This window comes from Andrographis paniculata, unplaced genomic scaffold (assembly GCF_009805555.1).
Source record: "Andrographis paniculata isolate CXL003 unplaced genomic scaffold, ASM980555v1 Contig69END, whole genome shotgun sequence".
NCBI classification, from domain to species: Eukaryota; Viridiplantae; Streptophyta; class Magnoliopsida; order Lamiales; family Acanthaceae; genus Andrographis; species Andrographis paniculata.
In genome coordinates, this window is record NW_026137605.1 from 3,223,554 (window position 1) to 3,249,466 (window position 25,913).

Consider the following 25,913-nt stretch of genomic DNA (forward strand, 5'->3'; position numbering starts at 1 on the left):
ATTTGGAATCGTCACTTTCAAGTTAGGATTCCTCTCTATGACCCTAGGTTCCTTACTTCTGACATTTCCATTAGGCATCTTTCTCACAAACAGCCTATCGAATACCAAACTCCGTTGTGGAATCCTAGGCCCGAGTCGCTCATGAACCGGTTGCCGAACCAGTTGCTTTCCTTTGTTCTGTCTCTTAAGACCTCTTGTAGACATGGAATTAATGGACGGTGCAGGAAACGGATTCGCATCCACCTGCATACTCTTTTCTGCTAGCTTCAATCTGCCCTCGTCTAAGGCCCTCTGAATCGTACTTGGTAGGTACGTACAATTGGCGGTAGCATGTGTATAACTCCCATGCCACTTGCAGTACACTTTCCCTTTCAGTTCCTCTGGTGACGGCACTCGCTACCCATCTCGGAGTTTGATTTGTTTGTCCTTCAGCAGATGATCAAAAATCTGTTCTACTTTAGACACATCGAAGGTATACTGCACGCCTTCGACCTCCTTACCCCTTGTAGGTTTTAATGCCGAACAGGAGTAAGTTTTTCCTTTCAACAATTCAGCCGCTAACACATCTTGTTCCTCGCCATAATCTTCGTCGGCTGAACTTTCATCATCCACACAACAAGTTATCCCTGCTTTTCCATCTTTCTTCCACCTGCCTACAACAGCATCCCGTCTCTCTCGAATGAGCTTTTCTGTTCTCATTACGAGTGCACTTAGATGCGAAAAATCCTGGAAATCCTAAACTCCCAGCTGATTTCGAAGATCTGATCGCATGTTATCTACTGCCATCGCGGTTGCTTACTGTTCGGGGATCTACACTGTGCATCGTGTCTTAGCTTGTCGAAACCTCTCCAAAAATTGTGCCACTGGCTCATCATATCCCTGTTTTACGGCTACTAGGTGGGATATTGTAGTCTCCATTGGTGGCGCATAAAAACGGTCGTGAAAAAGCCTCTCCAAATTCGACCAAGACTGCATAGTACCTGGAGCCAACGATGTATACCACGAAAACGCAGTACCTGTCAGGGATAAAGAAAACAATTGTAAACGATACCAATCATTTCCTCCCAAATCTCTGCACTGAGCTGTAAATTTCCCGATATGCTCTATCGTTGATCTCCCATCTTCGCCTGAGAAGAGTATAAAATCCGGCACTTTATTTCGAACAGGCAACGACATCATCTCACTTACCCAAGCTGAGTAGGGTCTTTGATACACCGGTCGCTCTTCAAATTTCATTCGTGGGAAAGCTCTTCGGATGCTTTCCACTAGAATATCCGTATCTATTAATGGTTGGGCCTCCTGCTGAATAGGAATCAGCGGCTGCCGTCCTGGTCCCCAAGCTTGACCAGCCATTCCTCCCTGAGGGACAGCGGCATATGGAGCCTGCTGAGCCCACGGCACTGGAGGTGCGTTCCAATTAGGCTGTCCTGCGACCTGCCCTGGCGGTGCTGTCCCTGGATAGGCTCCGTAAACACCGCTTCCTACGACATCTTGTCCTCCTACCATTTGTGGGCCACAGCCTCCGCTGGGTTGCCCTCCTTGTGGGCGTTGGAGAATCGTCACATTACCGAATTGCAATCCTACTCCACTCGTCGGTCCCCTAGGCGATCCAGTGTTTCCCCGAACCAAGTTGGAACCGACGTTTCCTATGAGGGATGGAGTCCCTCCAGCAGATGGAGTTATTCCTCTCGGACCTCCATATGTATTTCCTAGAATTCCAGAATTCTGGATTCCACTGGCCGCTGCTCGACGTTCCTCTTCGCGAATCTGAAATGCTTCATTCCTCACAGTTGGCCGGATCACATCAGCCAATTGCCTAGAAATTTCGTACGCAATATCCCCGATTCCGGCCTGAATACACTGATTCACTTCCCTGCGTACCATGGTAACCATCATTTCGGTCGATGATGATTCCGCTTCTCTCCTCAGCCTTAGAGTGCGGCTTCCACTGGGATGAACCGCCGTTCCGGTTCCAGAAAATCCTGCACCGATGTTCAAGCCTGAGCCCTGATTCTGATTGTCCATGGCGATCACTTTACAGCTACGAAGTTGCATACACGAACACGAACCCGACTTGGTCCCACTGGGCATGCCAATTGTTGGATCCTGCGATTTGGAATTCCAAAATAGCTCGTCGATTTTGTTGGCGTGGGTTCCGGAAGTACTCCAGAGAGTCAATCCGTCGTCGGGCAATGCGAATTTCTCACGATTACTGAACTAAACTATGATCAACTACGGAAAGCGAGTAAATAAATTGCAGAAAGCATATAATTGGAATTAAATTGCATAAACGAAAATAAAACAAGGAAGAAAAATATGAAAAGTGCGATTTGTTCTGTTGTGCGTGTGTGTGTTGTGTTTATTTTTCCTACTTGTAATCCTAAACTAGAATAACCACTTCTCCAACTAACAGGGGTAGTTACAAATTATTCCCACTTCTTTTATCTCTCTTAACCACCAAGTAACCTCCTTCCATCAGTTCCCAGCGGCTTCCATTGTTCCTGGACCGGGTTCCATTCGTCTTGAGCATCTTCCCTCGTTCCTGGACCAAGTTCCATTTGCTTTGGATCTCTTCCATTGCCTTTAGATCAGACCTGCAGCCTACCCTGATTCGTTTCCATAATACTCGCAGCCGGTCTACGGGAATATGTTCCCAACAACCTTGAGTTACATGGAACCCTCACTCCTCATGGTCTTCCATTAACGTCATGGGGTTGCCGATTCAAAATTGATAGAGCTTGTCGTCCGAAGGTCTATGGAAGTCATATCTTCTTGCTCCATGGAAGCTCCGCAGCCTGATGGAAGTCCTTACCTTCGACATTTAAATCCTTTTGGACTTGGGGTCCAACAAATTGAAAAAATATTTCAAGTATAAACAACTTATTTGACAAGGTTACTTCCGTGTACAAGACATCTAACATATCCCATAATTGTTTTTTTGCATTAGAAAACTTATATAATGTCCTAAGCACATTGTCAGTTAGGTGCACCACAAAACACGCACATGCACATTCATTTATTTCAATACGTTTTTCAAAAGGTGTAGCATTATCGTATGAACCATCTATTGCTCAAGAAAGTTTTTGAGTAATTAAAATATTTTTCATTCTTTGTTTTCAAATAGTAAAATCTATTTCTCCATCAAACAGCTGTATATTAAAAAATGTATCCACTGAAGCAGTCATTTAAAAGAAAATATTTTTCCACAAAGGAAATCATTCAAAAAAACACAATTCAAGCAATTAGCACACTACCAATCAAATACAAGATTTGCAACAACAACAAACTAGAGCAAAAAAAAAAAAAAACAAGATTCACAAGATCACACAATCAATCTCTGCAATCAACAAATTTTCCCAAATAAAAAAATCTAATCTACAATAAGCAGATTCACCAAGAATTAAAAAAGAAAGGGTTTAGCCTTTTACCAAAAATTGATCTATTACCAACGATCGATTTACCTAAAAATTCTGCTTGAACTCGATGCTTTGACAAATTTGGCTCCAATAACATTATTGTATTTTTACATAACCTGACAAACAACAAAAATGTTAACAAGAATGTGTTCAAAAAATATAATATCTACAACAAGAAACAATTAAACTAAATTTGGAACACAAACAAACTAACAAGAAATTGACCAAACAAAACAGAATTGATTGTGCACAAGTTATGATGTACACAAAATGAAAAATAAGAACTTCATGTTTCTTTCAACAGACAACGACCGGAAGCCAGCGGTTCTTCCTCCCGCAGACAAACCCAAGCGGTGGCACGGCGACAAGGCAGCAGCAACTTTGGCGACTTCTCCCTCTGGCAACTCCCAACCGACTCAACAAAGACAATCGGGGAAACTACTTTGACGGCTCAGTCTACAATCTAAACTCATTTAGGGACTAATCCAACCACCTCCAAACAAAATCCCAAACCAACATACTCGATCTTAGAACCTTAACTCTAATTGACCGATTTCCTTAAAAACCTCACGAAGAACACCTAAAAGAACAACTTACCAGAAGGAATAGAACGAGAACGAGGTGAAGAGATCAAAACCCCCAAAAATCACCAGAAATTGCGAGGACGAAGGCGATGGAAAACCAGAGAGAAATGAACCGCGATATCCACTAAATCGAATGAGAAGGGAATGGGGAGATATAAGGCGCCGTGTCAGGTCGGGTCCTTAGAACAGGGTCGGATTAAAGGATTTTGGGTTGCGGATTGGGCTTAATTTATGGTTTTGGACTAAAATTTCAATAATATCACACACATTCATTATTTTTATATTATCTACATAATTCTCTATACTTTACATAAAAATATCTCTTGAAAAAATTTCACAAGACATTCACTAATATATTATTTCATAAATTTAACCAAAAAAAATAAAAAATAGTGACATAGTTATCTTGAATAAGGAAAATATATACTTTAAATTCATTATAAAATTTAAAATTAATATATAAATATGATATAATTATATATGTTTAATTTTTTATTTCGAATCTATTATTTTATCAATAATGTAATATTACACTTTGTCTGTCTCAGTTCAAAGATGTTCTTTGAGATTTTGTAGTAAAGTTAGAAATAATAGTATTTTATTAGTTAGTATAAATGTGTAAGAGTTTTTGATATTTTTGTCATTTGACTTTATGTATAAAGTAATTGTATGTGTAATAGTATATTTGTAATTTAAGTAAAAGTTAAAGGTAGTTTGGTATCAGTGTATGATTACTTTTTCTAAACTAGGAAAATATATTTTGAAGTAGGATATACAAAAATATTAAAAATGATATTTTAAATTGGGACGAAGGGAGTATATATACTCTCTATGTCCCTTTTGAAAGTTATATATTTTTTAATTTTGATTTATCCAATTCAAGAAGTATTTATTTTCTATTATATTAAAAGTAACGATTAATTCTACTAAAATCATCAGCTCCCAATTTACTTTCCTTGTTGGTTCCTATTTACAATTTTTTTCTTCACAATTCTTTATTTATTCTTCATCCATAAATATTCCATTTTTGAGCCTCAAAATATTATTTTATTTACTTTTTTGCTCTTACCCCACACAATCCAATTCTTTTCATTCATCTATCTTTAACACGCGTATAATATTGGATACCATAGTAATACTCGATCCTTAATCGAGCTAGCTCATTAGATGTTTTGTTAAATAAATATTTTAAAGTTATTATTGTCAATACATTAACTTCAAAAGGCCGTAGATTTTTGAGTACATATCTAATTTTCATGAAATTTATGTAATGGAATAGATTTTAAGATACCTTTCCAACGCCGAAAACAATTAGTCAATTCGAGTTCAAATGAAACGGTTACAACCAAAATAGTATTCAAATGTGTTTTAAAAAACACCAATAGGATTTTAACTCGACTTTTAAATATAAAATCTCACTTTCTTACTTATATTTTACTTTCATTTTTAGCCGAAAATATTCCTAAGAAACCCTAGTCGCCACCTGTTCCTTCCCACTCAAGTTTGAGATGATTTTGGAGTAAAGTTTCATACTTTCTTCTTCTTTACTTTTGAAATTTGATTTCATAATGTGTGTGAATTATTTTAAGTTATTTCGTTTATTTAACCATGGACTTATTGTTTTAAAAATTATATTCATATTTTTCATGATTTTATCTTCAAATTGACATATTATATGAGTTATTTGAAAGACAAAATTGGATTTTATATTATTTTCTAAAATTATACACTTATTTCTTGAAGAAAAAATATTACAAAGTGTTCGATGAATTTTTTGTAACTTTTAGGGGTGCTATTTTCACACTTTTGTTTCATATAAAATGTAGATATTTATGTTATCTTTAGTTAAAGAACAATTTTGTTCCATTTGGTTATAAAATGAACTTTATATAAAGTTTTAAAGTTACACACTCTATTTCTTAACGGAAAATTTGTTTGGTATGTTTAACTATTATTTTGTTCTTTCTGGAGCTTATTTTTATGTTTTTGTCTAATTGAAGATATATGTGTTAGATTTAATGAGACCAAGTTTGTCTCATTTGGGTATAAAATAGATTTTTAGTGATTTTTACAATAAAATTGCTCCGTTGTCCCAAATTGGACGGGCTATTTTAAGTTAAAATGATATTTTGGATGTAACTAAAATTAATAATTGAATCTTTGGTCTTTGAAATAAAATTTAGGAATTTTATCTCTCGCACTATTTTCATAATGTTTGGGCTAACGGTGAATTTATGGTGAATTTTATAAAATCTGTGAAATTGAGTAAGTTGGTTGATCGTGTTTGGTGATTAGGTGAAATCCGATCGAATCAAGTCTCATGAGTCAGTCGTAGTTGAGTTGGTTAACTTCATATAAGTAAGGTAAGAGGTTAAATTGCATATGCTTGAAATTAATTGACTACCTGAATTAAATAGGTCATTATGATTATATCTTTGTATGTGATAAGTGGTGAACTTGTTGACATATGAGATTAAGAATTAATAATTTGTATATACCGTAGATTTGTCCATTGATTAGCAAGTTGAATGATATTTTATATAAGCCGTAGATTTGACTAGACTTGGCCGTTGATTGACAACTCGATTGATAATTTGTGTATGCCGTGGATTTGGCTAGACTTAGCTGTTGATTGGCAAGTCGATTGATAATTTGTGTATGTCGTAGATTTGGCTAAGCTTAGCCGTTGATTGGCAATTCAATTATTAATTTGTGTGTTCCGTAGATTTGGCTAGAATTAACCGTTGATTGACAAGTCGATTGATAAAAATTGTATAAATCGTAGATTTGGCTAGACATAGTCGTTGATTGGTAAGTCGGTTGATAATTCGTTTAAGTCATAAATTTGGATAGACTTAGTTGTTGATTGACGAGTCGATTATTAAATTATGTGAGTCATAGTTTGGCTAGACTTAGCCGTTGATTGAAAAGTCGGTTGATATATTAAGTGAGCCGTGAATTTTGGCTAGTTGTATTTGTTGTATGACTCATTAATTATTGGTAAAAATTATTTTGTACATTGTATATTTAATTATTTACTCATCTCTAGCTGATGTTTAGTACCTTCTTCCTTGTAGAGTTGATTTCTGGACATTCGTCTATTTGATGTATCATAGGGATGAGTCGAGCATACATGATTTTTTATGAATAATATCCGAACTTATGATTATAAATACTTTCTACTTTGAGATGCATTGAGAGTTTTTAATACATATAAAGACTTTTTACGATTATATATTTTTGAAATGCTTATGGGTGTTGAAAAATATATTTTAAGACTTCCGCAAAGAAAAACTTTTACACCCACTGTTATGATATTTTAGCCTTAGCATCGCGGTACATTATGCTTTTACGTAACATTGTTCCGGTGTTGGCATGTGATACTTCAAGGTTATTATTTGGGGTGTTACAACAACACTTCAAATTATTATTTTATACACATCGACGTCAATGAAAATTGAAATTTGAAATACAAAGTTTGAAAATCTAAATATATTATTTTTCATTAATTTTATTGTGACAACTGATATTGAACTTTCCTCCAACTGTTGACGCTGATATGGATGTTAACTTAAACCACCATAGTCAAATACCAACATCACACATCGAAGTTGAACCTATGACTAATAGGCTTCTAATATTAATTTAGGTTCAATATCTAGTCAAATATGACATATTTAATTTGACTGATTATACTTCTTGTGTTTGATTTTTTGCATCAAGTCGACATGAATTCAATTGTTGTTTATACTTAACCAAACAATTTTTGTCAAATGAACATTTATACTTTTTAAATTCATTTAAATTACTTTTTATGGTGCACCTAGTACTTTACAAGATATTTGATTCATTTCTTATTTTACACATATTTTATTCGATTGAGATCAATATTTCTTTATAAATATAGATTGTATTTTTAAATTTTTATATAAATATATATTGTATTATAGTTTAAGGGTTGCATATAATTTTTTTTATTTACTTGTTATGGTATGAATTTTCGTTATTGAATCAATTGATTTATTGCGTAATAATATTATGAAGAATAGGTGTCATATATTTCTACAATTGTTATTCAAATGTATTAGTGTTTATAAGATTTATTTCTTCCACTATAATACCTTAAATCATACTCAATGAATCCAATGGTAGGTATACATGAATAGTATACATTAATAAAGTTGTAAGGATAGTATTAAAATATATATTATCGCAACAAAATATTACATTGATTTGACAATGGTCTAATTGATGTTTGTTCTTTTTATATGAGAAAATGAAAGTATGTACTATCGATATTTACTTTAAATACTTTTCTAATGATGACCAATACTTTTATAAAATATTTTAAGTACTTATTCGTTATTTCATTCATGTTTTCGATCAAAACAAGTATTTCTCTATCCCTATTTTATATTACAGTTCAAGTATTATGAATATTAGTTTTTTATTTTTTTATTATTTATTTGGATTATATGAATACTTGAATATCAAATCATCAATTTGTTGTCCATCAATGCTATCAAGATTAAATACTTATGTATTTTTTATTGATATTTTATTTGATACAACCTAATACATCACTATAAATATTTTGTATTACAATTCAAGGGTTGTATATTTATTTATTTATTTTATTTATTTGTTATGATATGAATATTTTTATATAAAATCAATTTACTTATTATCCAACAATATTTGTGTGATTGGGCATTACATATTAACTATTTTATCGTTGTCTTTCTATTACATATAGTCGCACATAATTGTTGTCTCTATAATTGCATCAAAAAATAAAGTAAGAAATTCAACGTTGCAAGCATATACTCCCTCCGTTTCTAAACAAACTATCCATTTTTCTATTTTGGTCCGTTTCATAACAAAATATTCATTTCTTTTCTTTGGTAACTGTACTATCTACCTAACATTACAAATAGTCTTACAACTTACAATATATTACACAAATGTCATTACCTCTATATCACACAATACTAATAAGGTTATTTTAGTCGTTTCTACTTTATTCCTACTACATCCAAATATAATACTAATATTTCTAAAATTCCGTGCAAAAAACAAACGGATACGTAGTTATGAGACGGAGGGAGTATAAAAATTAAAACAAATAAACTTATATGATTTGTGTTTAAAAAATACTATTACAACAAATCAATATATTGACTCGACATAGACTCAGTTTCATTTGTACTATCTTCATGGAAAAAGAATATTATTTTAAACAAATTTTGTTACTGTTGGACCAAGAGCCCAAAGTCACTCGCCAAGTGGCAGAGCTCCGAAGAAGGAAGCTCCAGATGACTGGGCTTCAAGGAAAGTGGTTCCAGAAAATAAGGCTTCAAGAGAGAGGCTCAACGACAAAAACGGAGCCAAAGCTCTAGGCCACAAAGCCATCCAGCAACCAGGCTTAAAGGAAGCTATGAGCAGTTTGGAAGGAATAAATCATGGGTATGAGGCCCAATCGCAACCCCAAAAAGCAAGAAGAAAACATACACAATATGGGATAATAGAGTGAAGAATAAACAATAACCACCTTCTTGAATTCTCGGAAAGGGTGGTTAGCTAGGATTTAATAATAATAATAATAATAATAATAATAAAAGACAACACACACAATACACACAGTATCCACCAATAATCCTATTTATTCCTAGAACTTTGGTAGTCGTATACAAATTTCCAATTTGTTTATCACTATTTTACGTTAAATTCTATTATTTACTATTTTAGTATTTGTTAGTAAGATTAAATTGGATTGCCTTCAGCATTTTCGATAAAAACGTTAAGTTTTTTCTAGAAGCTCTGATTTTGAAGCCGTTTGACAACCCAACGCTAGACAGGCTTTATGGAGTGCTAATGGGATCTACATCATTTAATTCGAGCGCATCGGTTGATAGAGCTTAGAGCCATGTAAAAATTCAATACAAGAACAATTACTTTTGAGTTTCACTTTAAATACTTTTATATATAGTGATATATACTCTTACGGAGTATTCTTAATACTTGTTCATTGTTTTACTCATACTTTATTCAACCAAGACATGCATGTACTTCTCTATAAATTTTTTGTATTATAATTTAAGAGCTGCAAATATTTTTATATATTTATTATTTATTTACCATAGTATGAATATTTATATACAAAATCAATCTAATTATTTTTTGTATCGATAATGGCTCTATTTTCATTTGTACTTTGTACGTCACGAAAAATATTTTAACAAATGATGTTGATACTTTTGCATTTATTTTAAACAGTTGTTTATATGACAACCAATATTCTTATAAGATATTTAAAGCAATTATTCACTAACTTATTCTTACTTTATTCGAAAATAATGTTGTTTTTCTTCGAGTGGCTATTACTATCGTTAGTTACTGTTGTCATTTGTCTTTCTTTTTTTATGGTAAAAACTAAATATAATATAGAAACATGATTTTTCCATTTAGGTGCAAATGAGAAAAGAATATGTGAAAAGATATTAGTAAGAGTGTTATAGTACTTTTAAATGCGTAGGAATTGAATAAGAAAAAAACTATAAAAATAAGAAGTAAGAGAGAAGAATTTTGTATATAGACAGTAGATGGGAATTTGATTTTTGAATTGAGGAGTTAAAAAAAAGTTACCTAAAAGTAATCACACACTAATATTAAAATACTTTTAACTTTTATATATAAATAATCATTACGCATATAACTAATTTATACATATAATATATATGACAAAAATATTAAAACTATCTTATACATTTCTACTAACCAATCAAATATTATTATTTTTTAATGTTATACAAAAACTCAAAAGGATACGTTCTAATGAGATGAACGGAGTAATATATCAAAATAATGAAAATTGCAAAATAAACTACAACCAAAGTCAAATAAACAATTATATGTAAAATTATAATACAATATACTCACTTCTTCCTTAATAATTATGTTATTTCTTTTATTGTCCATTAAACGTATACATAGTCAATATTTATGCTCCTAACGAGGTGCGTGTCCAAAAAGTCCTATAGAAGAGATTGAGTGATGCGTGGAGTCAAGGAGAAGGATGGTGATGCATTGGGAAATACTTCAATTTCACTCTCAAGAGGATGAAAGAATCGAGAGTGTGGATGATTCAAGGTCTCGGCGGGAAATGATGGAAATGGTGGAGTCTATGGAGCTAGTTGATCCTCCAATGATGGATTGCAAATTCACATGGTCGGGAAATAGCGGGTGTTATTTTTCTCGTTTAGATAGATTTATACTAAGTGCAGGGTGGTTCGAAGAGGAGTCGGGATGGGTGCAAATGAGTTTTTCTTTTTTCCTATCTGATCATTTCTAGTGTGTTTGCAGTTGGATTCCATCGACTGGGGGTTGATTCTATTTCATTGTTTTGATCACTGGCTATTAGATCTTAGCTTTGTAGGATGATTAAGGATAAATGGCGCAAGGAGATGTTGGAAGGTGAGAGAGTCGTGGATTTTTTAAAGAGGTTGAGGACATTGAAGAAAACTATTAAGACTTCGGTAAGGTATAATAGTGGTCAGTATGAAAAGGAAATTAAGAACCTGGAGTGAAAATTTGAAGGTCTGAAAAAATAATTAAAGGAGTCCCCAGGCTAGAGGGTTGTGATAAAGAATCTATCGAAGAAAAAAAAATGCTCTATGGCGAGCATACATCAATGAAGACAGTGCTTGGAGGCAAAAATCTAGGAACACTTGGATTCAGAGGGTAATAGGAATACCCGTTACTTCTACTCTCGTACAAATCAAAGATTAATGGAAAATCATATTAATTGAATAAAATGGAATGGAGAGACTTGGATTGGCCCAATGTGAGTCAAACTGGTAGCCTATCAAATTTTCAAGGACCAGTTCAATGAAAAATAAGGTTCATGGCCTTTGTTGGAAGGGATCAGATTACCGAAACTTTCCATGATGTCTAAAGAATGGTTGGACTATCCTATGGACACTGAAGAGGTGTGCCGAGCGGTTCAATAATGCCAAGGGGGAAGGCTCCTGGCCCAAATGGATTTAACCTAAAATTTATGAATTTTTTTTTGGAGCAAATCAGTTCGGGGGCGATGGAGATGGTGAGCGACTTTCAACAAAGAGATAAACTACCACAAGGTTTTGGTGCAACATTTATATCATTGATCCTTAAGGTGTCTTGTCTGAGCCCTTTCAATAATTTTCGGCCAATAAATTTGTTGGAGAGTGCATATAAAATTGTGGCGAAGGTGCTCGGGCTTAGAATTCATGAGGTAATTAAGGACCTATTCGAGTCTTATCAAATGGCCTTTATTAAAGGGTGCCAGATGTTGGGTTGTATTATGATTTCATTAGAGGCGATACAATGGGCCAAAAGACAAAAGGTACGGAGTTTCGTTATCAAGATTGATATTGCCAAGACGTGTGACAATGTGTCCTAAAAAGTATTGGAGAATACTCTACACGTGATGAATTTTGGAGATAAATGGTGTGAGTAGATCCTTCGCTGTGTTAAATCATCAACTGCGGCTGTCCTTATTAACGGGTCACCCAAGAAGTTCTTTCAAATGAAAAGATGTATCAAGCAAGGTGATTATCTTTCGCTCTATATTTTCTTGTAGTGGCAGAAATTCTTAATACATTGCTTGTCCGAGCACGAGAGCTAAAATATGATTAAGGGTGTTTGGGTGGGAGAACAAGGGATTGAGATCAGTCACATCCTATATGTAGATGACACTATTTCATTTATTGAAGCAAATATGGATAAGTGGTTACTGTTCGACAGATCCTTAGAATTTTTTGAATTTGCACGGGGCTCCAAGTAAATTTTATAAAAGCCAAGTGTTCGAGGTGTATGTAAATGGCGGAGAGTTGGCAAGAGTTGGTGAGGCACTTCAATGTGGCATAGGACTATGGCCGCTAAAATACTTGGGAGTCTCAAATGGTTGTATATACTTTGTGAAGGACATTTGGAATCCAATTTTGAATAAAATTCAAGGTAAGCTTTGTTAGTGGAATGCATCATTGTTGTCCCAAGCTACAAGAGTTTGTCTTATTTGAATGATTTGCTATCTAAAATCAGTTTTTTTCATGTTGATATTTCATATTCCAGCATCCGTGGCTAAGAGGATTAAAGAATTAAACAGGAAATTTTTTCGGATGATAAAGAGGATGCAACTAGATTGAGAATGGTGAGTTCAAGCTCCGAAGTAAGGTGGAGGGTTTGAAGTGGGTGATATTCAACATTGGAATTATGCTTTACTTTATAAATGAAAGTGGATATTTCATAATGAGAATCTCTTGTGGAAGGCACTATTAAAGACGGGTAAGAGGAAACAGAATTTTGTAACATTGCCAGTTCCTAGTAAGGAGCCGGGAAATGGAAAAGGGTCTTTTCGGAATCACATTGAAAATATTTTGAAATGGTTTGAGATCGGGTGGGGATGAGGTTAAGCTAAAAATTATATTAAGAGATGGTTCGATAATAAGATTTTGGAAAGATGTTTGGGTGGGGACTCACCTCTGAAAGATAGATATGCTCATATTTTTACCTTAACAGTTAGCAAAGAGGGATGGGCTTCAATTAGGAATGAATAAATTTACCCGAAAAATCAGTATACCGACTAACCGTACCGAAAAATACTGAATTTACCAAAAATTTCGGTATACCAAAATTTTCGGTACGGTACCGAAAGTTTTTTATTAAATAATTTTAAAATATATTTAATAGTTTAAAACTTTTAATTTTTTTAATTTTTAATTTTATATTATTAACAAAAACTCAGTCTAACCCTAAATTTAGAATTCTCAATTTCAATTCTCAAATTCAATCCTCTCGTTCTCGCACAGACCTTCTTCTTCTCCACCTTCGCTCACCCACTTGCCCTAGCACCCATTGTCATCCAGATTTTTCACCGCATTACAATATTAGTCTTGCATCTTGTTCTCCCGACGCTCGCAGGTCTCTCTTACAAAAATATTTTTCTCTTTCCTCAACGTTCTCCACCATTGAGGCAAAGAAAACTGCAAGTTTAAATAATTCCTCCCAATACTAAGGTTTGAGCGTAATTTTTTTTTTTTTCAATCTCTCCTTTTCGTTGATTTTTTTTAATTTTTTGTTTCTTTTATTGTATTTTTAATTTTATTCATATTTTTCTGTATTTTTTTTTCAAAACTTGTTGCTATTTTTTTATGTGTTGCTGTAATTTAATTTGTTTTGCTTAATGAGGAGAATTAATGGATATGTAATAGTAAGTGAGTGAGTGGGTGAGTAAGCGATAAGTAAGTTTAGAACAAGAAATTCTTCATTTTTTAACATTGATGAAATTTGTAATTCCAATTTCAGAATGTTATGACTTATGTTGTGCTCTTGGATACAATATATATATATATTATATGTAGACTAGATGCAGTAATTTAGTTTAAAGTATTTCTATGCTGTCAAAATTCAAAATTTTCATATGAATGAAAAATTATAACTGCAGTGTCTTGTGACTTGTGAGTATTTTGCTAGTTTCAGTTTTTATTAGTTGCAATACTTTTTAACTTTTTTATTATTATTATTTTTTCTTTTAATGGAGTCTGAATCTCCAAGTTCATTGACCACTCCAACTACTGAGATACCTGATGAGTATTCTAGTCGTAAACGAGGAAGAGAAGATTTAACAAAGTCTCATGTAGCTCCTAAACAAAGAAGTCAACATTGGTTGCATTGTGAAAAAGGAGTTCGAACATCAAGTGATGGAAGCAAGCAATCAATCGCGACGTGCAATTATTGCAAAGATGAGATACCTATAACTTATGGAAGTACAAGTGAACTGAAAAATCATTTGGTAAAAATGTGTAAATTAAGTCCGCTATACGAAGGAGCTGAAAAGGAAGAAAAGTAATGTGTTTTAACGAATGAGTCTCTAGGAATGGGACAAGGAAGTTTATTGATTTCACGTTCTTTTAATCAAAAAAGGTGTGCATTAAAAAATTTTATGTTTCTTATTGCAAATAGTATTTTTTTTTTAATTATGAAATTTTTTATTGTAAATAGTAACCTCTTTTTTATTATTGCAAAATAGGTGTGCTTTGAAGCTCGTTGAGTATGTGATTAGCGATGAAGTGTCATTTCAAGCGGTTGAAATGAAGGGATTTATGAAATTTGTGCATGAATTACAACCAAGATTTAGACTCCCTAATCAACGAAAGGTTGCAGGTATGGTTTACGACTTATTCTTAGAGGAGAAAGCTAAGATGAAACTTGCAATCAATGGTCAAAGACTGAGTATAACTACTGACACTCGGACATCTATTCAGAATATAAATTATATGGTAGTCACAACTCATTTTATAGATAGAGATGGAAATTGCATAAGAGAATAATTAGTTTTACAAAAATTACTTGTCATTCTGGAAAAGAAATTGGTAGAATGGTTGAAGTTTGCTTGAGAGAGTGGGGATGGAAAAAGCTTTTTCAGTTGTAGTTGAAAATGCATCTTCTAATGACACCGCCATTGATTATTTGAAAAGGAGAATAAAAATGAAAAATATGTTGATGTTTGAAGGAAAATATTTACATCTGAGGTGTTCATGTCATATTCTTAACTTAATTGTTAAGGATGGTTTGAAAGAACTTGATGCATCAATTAAGTCTATCAGGAATGCAGTTAATTTTATTCATTCTTCATCTTCAAGATTGAATAAATTTGGAGAGTTTGCCGTTTTAGCTAAGTTTGCTAGTACATCAACAATGCCTATGGATGTGAAAACCAGATGAAATGCTACTTATAAAATGTTTGATGTTACATTGAAGTATTGGAGGGTGTTTAATAGGATGGCTGAAGAATTAGTGCCTTTTATGAACTATTTTTCTGAAAAGGGTAAAGAAAGGGTAGGGCCACCGAATGAGGAGAATTGGGAGAATGCGAAAATCTTTATACACTTTCTGAAGAAGTTCTACGATGCTACTTTAGAACTAAGTGCATAAAAAACTCTCACTTCTCAATTGATCTATCAATCATTGATTGCACTCCAGATTGAAATGAAAAACAAAGTGCAATGATCTTTCCAATCCGACCCTTAGAAAGGTTGCAAGTGCAATGAAATTGAAATTTGGTAAGTATTAAGGGAGTTGGGATAATATGAATCCTTTGATTTTCATTGCCAATGTTTTGGACACAAGAAACAAGCTTCAGGTGATCAAAGGGAGCATCAAAATTTTGAGAGGATCTTCTAAAAAGATCCAAGAAGTGATTGATACAGTTAAAAAAAAAAATTGGTGATTTTATAGACAGAGTATAAGGGAATGAATGAAACATTGAGTGTGGGAGAATAAAATATGGAGATAGAGTGTAGTAGTGGAGATGGTTTTAGAGGTGGTCTTTGTGATGAATTGTTTGAATGTGTGAATGCACAAAATGAAGAAGATCATCTTGAAGAGATCTCTAATGAAATTGATAAATATCTAGCAAATTGTTTGAAGAGAAACGGTTGCAAAAGATATTTTTGCAATTCCAAGTTCAACGGTGGCTAGTGAGTCCGCTTTTAAGAGGATGTGTGGTTACAATTGATATTGTTTTGCTACTTTATTGATTATCTTTGAATGCTTCTTAATTGTGTTTTCAAATGTAGTGTTGTGTGCAGCTGTATTCAAGGCAACATACATATATATTGTTTGTTGTCTGTTATAAACCTATTTTGCTCTAAAAGAATGTTTGTTGTTGGTTTGCTGCTATGGAATTGTGTATGGTATTTTGATAATTATCCTTGTTTAATTGTTAATTGTATTTTAAAATATAGTGTTGTTGTATCATCTAATTGTTCTTCTGTTGTATGTCTACTAATTTTGTTTTTTTAAGATTTTGTGCTTCTGAATTTACAAGAAAATTTCGGTATAAACGTTATATACCGGTATCGTACTGAAATTTCAAAATTTCGGTACAATCGATATATACCGGTACCCTATCGAAAGTTTCGGTATACCGAAGTTCGGTATCTTCGGTATACCGAAACGTTCGGTACGGTATCGATATATTTTCTAACATACCGATCAGTTCGGTACTGTATATGGTATGATTCAATAAATTCGGTACGGTACGGTATATAATCCCTAGTTTCAATGCTCGAGGATTGGTCAGAGAGTAGATGGGAGTGGAATATTCAACTTAGAAGACGGGTCCTGGGCTGGGAGGTGACGAGGTGGAATTTGTTTGTGACCATTTTATCTTTGACCACCCCTCATGGTGGTACAGGGTCGACAAATAGAACATATAGTACATTGAAGGGGAGACAAGGCCATGTAGATTGGTATCCAGTGGAGAAAATGATTGAAAGCGTGTGGTGAAATCTAGTGCCCCAGTAAGAACTAAAGTTGCAAGAAGAAGAGTAGTAACTAACTAATGTGGGGCTTGAGTGTCCGTCCTTTGTGCGGGAAAGAACATGATCAGTTGATCATTTATTTGTCCATTGCGAGCCAACCGGTGCTTGGATGATTCGGGATTGATCCTACGGATGCCTCAAGCCTAGCTAGCTAATCCATTCATAGAAGCACCTTCATTTCATTTGGGCAAAAAGCTTGATGTTGTTCAACAACTGAAACTGTTTTTATTCATACGGATCTCAAAAAATGATAGTGTTTGAGGGTAAGTTGCGCGGTTATATTGAGTCTTTTCAGTTATTTGCCTAGAAAGCGATTATCTATAGTGATGACTTGACTTAAAAGTAAATCATTGAGATGGGATCATGAAATGCACAAGATACTTAATTGTTGTGTTATTATTTTTCTCTGAACTTGTATTTGATGTTTTATGAGCTATTGCAAATAGCTTTTGTTATCTTCACCGCTTTGGCACGGTGGAAGTTTGGTAGGTCTATCATGTTGTGGTTGTATATCAACTATTAGTTTAAAATGGATTAATTATAATTTTACAATTTTATATTTTAAAAAAAAAATACTTTTTTTAAATCCCATTGAACTAATTTTTGTTAAATATCAACTTGTCGGGTTAGTATTATTATTATTATTATTGTTTATTTATTATTAAAAATAGCATATTAAATATTTCTTTTATACTCTTCAAAAGGAAAGTTAGTTTTTAAATTATTGGATTCGATTCTAAATTTTTTAATTAAAAATTTTAACAATAATATTTACAACAACTTTGATAAAAAATAATATACATATTTATTATTTATTCAAATTCACAAAAAAAACCCTTCTGCGCTTTAATATAAATAAAATATAATTGGGTATAAGCATAGTTATAATTATATAATATATTACTTATATAAAATTTTAAACATATTATTATTAATAAATTTTGTTTGATCTATTTACTTTTGGAAATACATATATATGTATACTTATATATATATATTTTTTAATTATCGAACCAAATATTAAAATTTTATATTTGAGTTTGATTTATATTCGATTCCAATTATAAAATTTCGAATACGAATATCAAAATCCCAACTAATCGAATAAAATTATTTAATTAATTTACAACCCTACTTATTATATAGTTTGACATAAATAATTGTTTAATAGTATATTTTACAAATATATATATATATATTCTCATAAAAAATCGTACATGATAAATAATAGTGATTCTATTTGAAATGACAAACAACCAAACCCAAAATTTGTGATTGAAATAGCAACTACTCCTATATTGTAATATAGATTCAAACATATTCAGCAATCAAAAAATGGTTACAGTCAATCTTGTACAATTATGAAGAGGAAGATGATCTATAAGACTTCTACTCACCCCCTCAACTGTCGTCGTAGCAAACATTAAAGAGGATCTTATAACCAACGGTGTGACAAAATATATCATCATAAGAAATTCCATCGTCCCATATTCACATATTACACCATGTACAAACGAAGAGCCATATCGATGCAACGAGTGAATTGTCGAAGAATAATAGGGAACTGGAATAGGCCTAATGCTCGTACTTGACTCGCGATTTTATTATCCCGGGAAGTGGGGGAGAGGCGAGAGGCATACCAAATTTGTTCGGGTTTGACAGATAGCGAGGCGCTACTTGAGATTGGGGCGCAGGAATGTTCACAATCGACATTTCGCCTCCATCTGAGGGAATGTAATTATTTTTGCTGTCAGACTGTGTATCTTTGCAGAAATTCATGGCTTTGAGAACATAGTAGTCATCATGTAGCTCGAAGGGAGTGCTGATTCGATAAAAAAAGAAAACTCGTTGTGATTGAATGTGTTAGAATAATATTGCGAAAATGAAAGCGGTGGATTGATCCTTACCTGTTGAAATCAAAATGTACCAGCTGCATGTCTTCGGATATTTCAAGTTCCACTGTGGCATGAGGACGAGTCTACGATTTGGAAAATTCAATAGAATAAATTTCGAACTCAGCTAAAAGATCAATCATTAGAAAATACATTCGTGGAAAGAATCTGGTAGAGCAAGATAACAAAATCGAAACAGAATGTACCCATGGGCAGAACTGCAAAGCTATGAATTGTTCGTGAACTCATTTAAGCTCAACAAGTCAAACAAGCTAGCTCAAAGTCACAAAATACGGGCTTGAAAAAAAAATCGAACTCCATTGACAAGGGTAGTAACTTACATAGAGTAGAATAGTATTGAATTTTTACATTGAAAATTTGAAATTTAACTCATATTGCGCCATTAACAAACTCAAGCTAGTGTTAATTCATAAACTAATTTCTATCATATTATTGCGAAATTAGAAATTTTGAACCGGAGAATTAGTGCTAGAGAAAGTATACAAGCAAATTCTTACGTATTAGTAAACTCAACCTGGATCATAATAAATGGGAATGAAACGCCGCCGGTTGGAGCATTTCCCGACCTGTATATTTGCTTATTGCGCCGAATGAGGTTTCGAAGACCAATATGCTGCAGCAAAACGAAAGGGCGGAATTGTTACATCATTAGCAATGTAGAACAGATCGGGAAACCTACACAAAGTTCTTACTAAGATTAATCAATAAACAAAATATCCCGACAGAGGTTCTTACGTGTTCCCGGAGTTCTTCCAAATAGGCTGCTTTCTTATCAATACGATTTTGAAGTGTGAGCCGTTCCGCCTATATGTGGATTACATACAAAACTAAGGTCGGATTGACTGGCAGCACGGCTATTGATAATTATTTTTCTTGCGATCGGAGAGGAAACATGAAGTGTACATCTAACCTTCAGTTCTTCAATGTCATTCAAGGTAGTTCGAGGTAGACCTTTCCATTGTATTTCCTTCTTATCTTTTGATATTATATCCATCGCCATAAGCACATTTAAAGCATCATATACTCTCCGGCGTATGTTTTTTTCATCGTATAGTTTCTGTTGGACAAATTGACAATCAAAATTCTAAGTGAAATTTCAGTTGCAGAACTACCATATGAGTACAAAATGAACATCGATATGAGCGCAAGAACCTGATCAGGAGATGCCAGACTGTCGTTGGAATCTGCAAACTCAGCAACAAGTTCATCGGCCACCTGAGAAACACATACACACACAAAAGGTCTTATATTTGATACAAATGAATTGAAAAGGTTAACAAACATAAAATTAGGAATTACTCAAAAAGTATCGAATCATATATAAACATAGTTTTCAAAGTGAGAAGAACTAACCTCATTATATGTAGTCCTCCCTTTGCTTTCCACTTTCTCACACACTATTCAAGAGATTATATAACCATTATCACTACATAAAACGTATGAATTTCAATAAAATTAGACTTCTAAGATTTCACTTTCATTTCCTCTAAGCGAAGTTCAAGCTGCCCTCTTCTATAATACAAAGTGGTGAAAATACCATAAGGTTTTCATATACAATTTAGGCTCGACATAATTTGTGAATTAAGTAGCCGACAACTTCCCATTTTTGTCTTCTTCTCATCAAATTCTTCTACATACAGAAAATAGGTGTGCTGTTTATTTCTCAACAGTAGTATAGCAGACAAAAGTCAGCATCCCGATTAATAATACATAGAGATTAAAGAGGTTCCTTACCACAACAGCAAGAGGTTTATTTAAAGAAACTTAAACTCGGACTAATGAGAAGCAAAAACCTTTCATGCTAAATTGACGAAGCCCTCTGCCACTCTTGTCACCTCCAACTGCACGTTGGCCCCTCTTTTTCTTCCTGTTGCTGTTCAGATCATTGTAACAAGTTACGATTTGCAGAGGCAAAACAAAAAACTGTAACATCAAAGACCACAAGCTCACATTGCCAATGTAATTATTATCACTGCATAAACTTCTTACTAGTAAAGATTGGAACACGCGCCGCAATTAATTTAAATGTATTGGCATTTTTCATCACTACTCTAGTAAAGCCCGCACAAAATTAAGCAACTCCAACACATAATTAAAGCATTACGATTATCCAGAGCATAGCACCAAAACCAAACCGAGGTCATTCATAGTATCAGTCAATGTCATGAACTTAACATATAAGCCTACACATTTCATTTCAAAGTTAAGCCATTTCGGCATAGAACAATACACAAAAAACATCTACACATTTCAATTGATCATATAAATTCCACAAACAGCTTCAATTATTGAATGCTATAGATAAAATTGAAGAAAACAATTCAAAGTCTAACCCAGCAGTCCCTTGCGATCGTGCGTCATCCCCTTGGCTGTCATGACAGCTCATCAGGCCCAATGCACCGTCAGTTGCAGCAGTCGCCATGGCAGCCTCACTTCGGGAGGAGGGCGATCCGACGCTACCGCTCGTCGACAAAGACTGACCAGAAACAGTGATGCCCCATGACCTGGTGGCTCCTCCGCCACCGCCCATAAACATAATCGATTGGTTCATATCACAACTTTCTTGATTGCTACTGTTCCTGTTACTATGATTCATCATCTGCACATTCAATTCAACAGACATCAACATATGAAATTCAAAAAAGGAAAATCCCCAAATGCGAAAACAAGCAAAACCTAGATAAAAATAACGATGACCATATCTAACTCCGTTGCTCGGAAGGTATACTCTACACTACTGAATTCGACAAAAGGAATCTCAAATTGGGGCAAAATTAGTAGAGCAATACAACAATTCTAAATTCATCGAAAAAACCCACCCGAAACTCGGCCCAACCCAGACAATTCACCACGACTCCTCCGCAATAAATCACGTTCCTTGAGGCAAATCCACGATCCAAAAGAAATGAAAATAAGGGTTTGTAACCGTCGGATTCGACAAACGAGTGATGGGAACAAACGGGTGTGAACCACAGACACTCCCCCAACACTAGTGCAATGCCATTGTGTATTCCACCCTTCGATTAACAGCGCATTTGGTAGAATTTTGTGAGTGGAAAAACAGAGGGAGAAGAAATTGAAGGGTAGTGGTGTGTGCTTTGATCTGCGGGAAAAAATTATCGAAAGAAGTAAGGGACGACGATGAGAAACCCTGCCAAGCAAAGAATCACTAAAAGGAGATTAAAATTTTGGAATGAGAATAATTATAATTTAATTTTAATTTTTAATTTTTTGGGAGGGAGCATTCCCAAGCCTCTCATCAAGTCTCAACGGCTTTGATTTTTTATTGATTAATTTTTAAATTAAAATTTAGACTTTATTTATATGTATTTTATACTTAGCGTTTAAATCGGGATTATTATAATTAAATTTAATTGTTATATTATTTTTTATTTAATTTTATAAATATTTACAATTAAAAAAAATATTTATATATATCTTTAATTAAAAATATATAAAAATAAATTATTTTTAATTATAATTTTATTATTAATAATTAATAAATTTGTAAAAAAAGAATTGATCATATTAACTATAAAAATACATATTAAATTATCTATACAAAGTAGATACTAAAAATAAAAGTTATAAATTAAAGTAGAATTTTATTATTATTTCTTGTACAAAATTATAATATTTTACCTAGAAGGGGAAAAATTGAGTAAAAAAATGTGAAATGTTAATTTCAATTTTTTTATAAATTTTAAATTACTATTCCATATGACATGATCTACATAATCTATCAAAGATTATTTCTAAGAAATAAATAATATTTTTTATGAAGTCACCTAAATATAATAATTAATTAGTAAAATAATATAATAGATTATAATAATTAATAAAAAATATATAACTCAAATTTATAAAAATATAGATAAAATAAAATGAAAGAGGATCAAATGCTGAAAGAAATAATCTCAGCACATAGTTGAATGGGTAAAAGTTAGTGATGTTAATTTATATCATTAAATTATATAATTAATATAATTATGTATAATTAAGTTTTAGTTATTCAGCATGGTGCTCCAGATCCATGTTGAAATAAAATTATAATATCAAACTATCAATATTTATAACTACAATTGAAAATGTCAATAATTATTATTTATTTTTAGATTTAAATAAATGAAAAAAAAATTATATTATATGTAAAAATATTTTTTATTAGAAAATTATGTAAAATAATTATATAATTTATTATTTTATTAGTTTTTTAATAGTTTTATAATATTTTCATTATAGTATTATTTTTTTGTATATATGATTCAAAAAAAATAAATTAATTTGTAATTATAACACTATTGCTAGTAATCAAATAACGATTAACAAAAAAAATACACACATCATATATAGAAAAAAAAAATACAATTTTTCAGACAATTTTTTAATGACAACGCCACTACTAAAACGAATATAATCAATTCGTATAAAAATAAATAAATAAATAATAGCGAAATAGATGAAAAAATCTATTTGAAAAATAGATTGGAAAAAGAAAATGCAAAAAAATAAAATAAAATTGAACTATACATATAAATATCGGCATCTATTTTCCTTTTCTTCAACTATGGTAAAATAATATAAATAAAATTTTATAAAAAACTTTATCTAAAATATTATATTCAACTTCAATCAATGATAATAATTAAGACGATGAACAATTTCCGACGTCCACACAGCAGTCTCCCCGTCTCCTCGGGTATGAATGAATATTACCTAATGAATATAAATATACACAAATTAGATAGTGAAAAAAATAAAAAATATATCACACCAAATTAAAAATAAATTGAAATTATAACTAAATAAAAAATGAGGAGATTAAAGAGAAAAAATCCAAATTGATTGGTGAAAAAGGTGACGGTCTCTTCCAATAGTGGTGGATCTCACATTCTTCAAACATCCAACATTACAAAATTTATACTCCATAGAAATATATATATATATATAGCAAGAAAAAATAATTTAGTAAATAGAAAAAAAAATTCAAGAAATTAGAGAAAAAAACTCAAAAAAAAATGTAAAATTGATTGATGAAGACGGCGGCAATATCTTCTAGCAACGGTGGATCTCACATTCTTCTTCAAACGTCCACCATATACAAAATATATGCTGCATACAAAAAATAGCCAATAAAAAAATAATTTAGTGAATAGAAAAAAAAAGATAAAAAAAAAAAAAAAGTCAAAGATTAGAGAAAAAATTCAAACAAATTTTAAAATTGATTGGTGAAGAATATGGAAAAACAAATGAGATGTATTACCATGATCTTCTTCTTCAGTGCAGATTTGTCTCCGATGTGATCTTTTTCTTCTATGAAAATTTATATTAACTAAATCTGAAAATAAAAGCAATTTTGTCATATTAAAAATTAAATCTAAAACCCACCCGCTACCCATTATTAAAAAATTGTTAAACACTAATTTCAAAACAAAAACTACTTATACTAAATTTTAATTTTTGTTTTCCCCAAAAAAAAAAAAAAAAAAAACTTATAAATTAAAACAAAATATATAATTCATAAACTCCAAAAAATGAGAAGCCATCAATTTGAGACGTGGAGTCTATATTCTTTGCTATAGTTATATATATAGGATTATATTGATATATCACTTAAATATTGATATGATTATATTTTTAATAAATTATATTTGTTTTCTTTTTGTTAAAAATTCTTTACCCAAAATAGTCCGGAATACTTTTGTATTAGCTAGAAAATTCTATATTGAGTCTATTTGATTCAAATAATGGGATGGAATGAGAGGCGAAGAATTTTAATGAGAGAGAGAGGGGTGATGGAAGGAAAGGGAAATGAGGCAAGGAAGGCGAGGGAAAATATTATTATTGTGTTTAGTTTGTTAGAACTTACCGGGAATTTAACCATAAGTTCAGGATCTACCGTGTTGTCATAATTGAGATAAAAATAAAGCAAAATAAATTTAACCTTATTCCATTAGTATAATCGAATTCGGATTTGCAAACAATTGAGGGTTTTGTGTTCTTCAAGCCTATGGCGCAACCCCTTCTGAGAAAACCGCTAGGGTTTCTGCCGTTACTCCCACGATGAGATATTGAACGTAATGGTTATTGCGTCTAGACCTAGGATCACAACCCTATTTATATTCCTTATTATTAATTGACCTCATCACCCAATTAATAATTTACCGGATTTCTGCACATTGAAGGCCCGCACTTACTAAATACATTTAAGCCCAATAAATTTATAGATCACTTAATATAGGTTTAATCTAACTGATAGCCCAAATAGTTACATTTAATCCACAATTGGATTTTTAATCCAACAATCTCCCACTTAGGTAAATGTACACTGAATAACTTTATGAGCTCATGAAATAATTTGCTATCAGATCCTTTAATGTATATTACCTGTAGACAAAAAATTGTGTTATTTTTAATAAACACAAAATTTGTACAAATTATATTTGATCTGAATTTAAAACGGGTCATATTCTCTAAATGAGTCATTTGATTCTCCTTCTGGGTCGATTTGTTTTCCAACTTAGTTTTCGATGGCTTCTTTGATCCGAAGATGAGGTTTGGTCTTCGGTTTGACTTTGCCGGCTTTTGGAGAGCTTTGGTCTCCGTGTGGGTGATTTGATCGTCGGCTTTGGATTT

General features: G+C 32.5%; 1 protein-coding gene across 1 annotated transcript; it reads right to left on the reverse strand.

Annotated features, from left to right (window-relative positions):
- Nucleotides 1-18,632: 18,632 nt before the first annotated feature.
- On the reverse strand, nt 18,633-22,444 carry LOC127264210 (transcription factor-like protein DPB). The gene is made up of 10 exons (XM_051293664.1): nt 22,097-22,444; nt 21,611-21,876; nt 21,071-21,150; nt 20,631-20,674; nt 20,430-20,492; nt 20,188-20,334; nt 20,013-20,081; nt 19,792-19,890; nt 19,272-19,342; nt 18,633-19,186 (listed from the first exon to the last, which is right to left on the reverse strand). The coding sequence occupies exons 2-10, from the start codon at nt 21,874-21,876 to the stop codon at nt 18,940-18,942; spliced, it is 1,086 nt and encodes a 361-aa protein (XP_051149621.1). The 5' UTR covers nt 22,097-22,444; the 3' UTR covers nt 18,633-18,939.
- Nucleotides 22,445-25,913: the final 3,469 nt, after the last annotated feature.

Bases quoted from the DNA above. Each gene is read 5' to 3' on its own strand.
- LOC127264210 (XM_051293664.1), bottom strand. From the start codon at position 21,876: ATGATGAATCATAGTAACAGGAACAGTAGCAATCAAGAAAGTTGTGAT. The intron at 20,493-20,630 runs GTTAGTTCTTCT...TGTGTTTCTCAG, and splicing joins GGAGGACTACATATAATGAG to GTGGCCGATGAACTTGTTGC. The intron at 20,082-20,187 runs GTTAGATGTACA...ATCCACATATAG, and splicing joins ATGACATTGAAGAACTGAAG to GCGGAACGGCTCACACTTCA.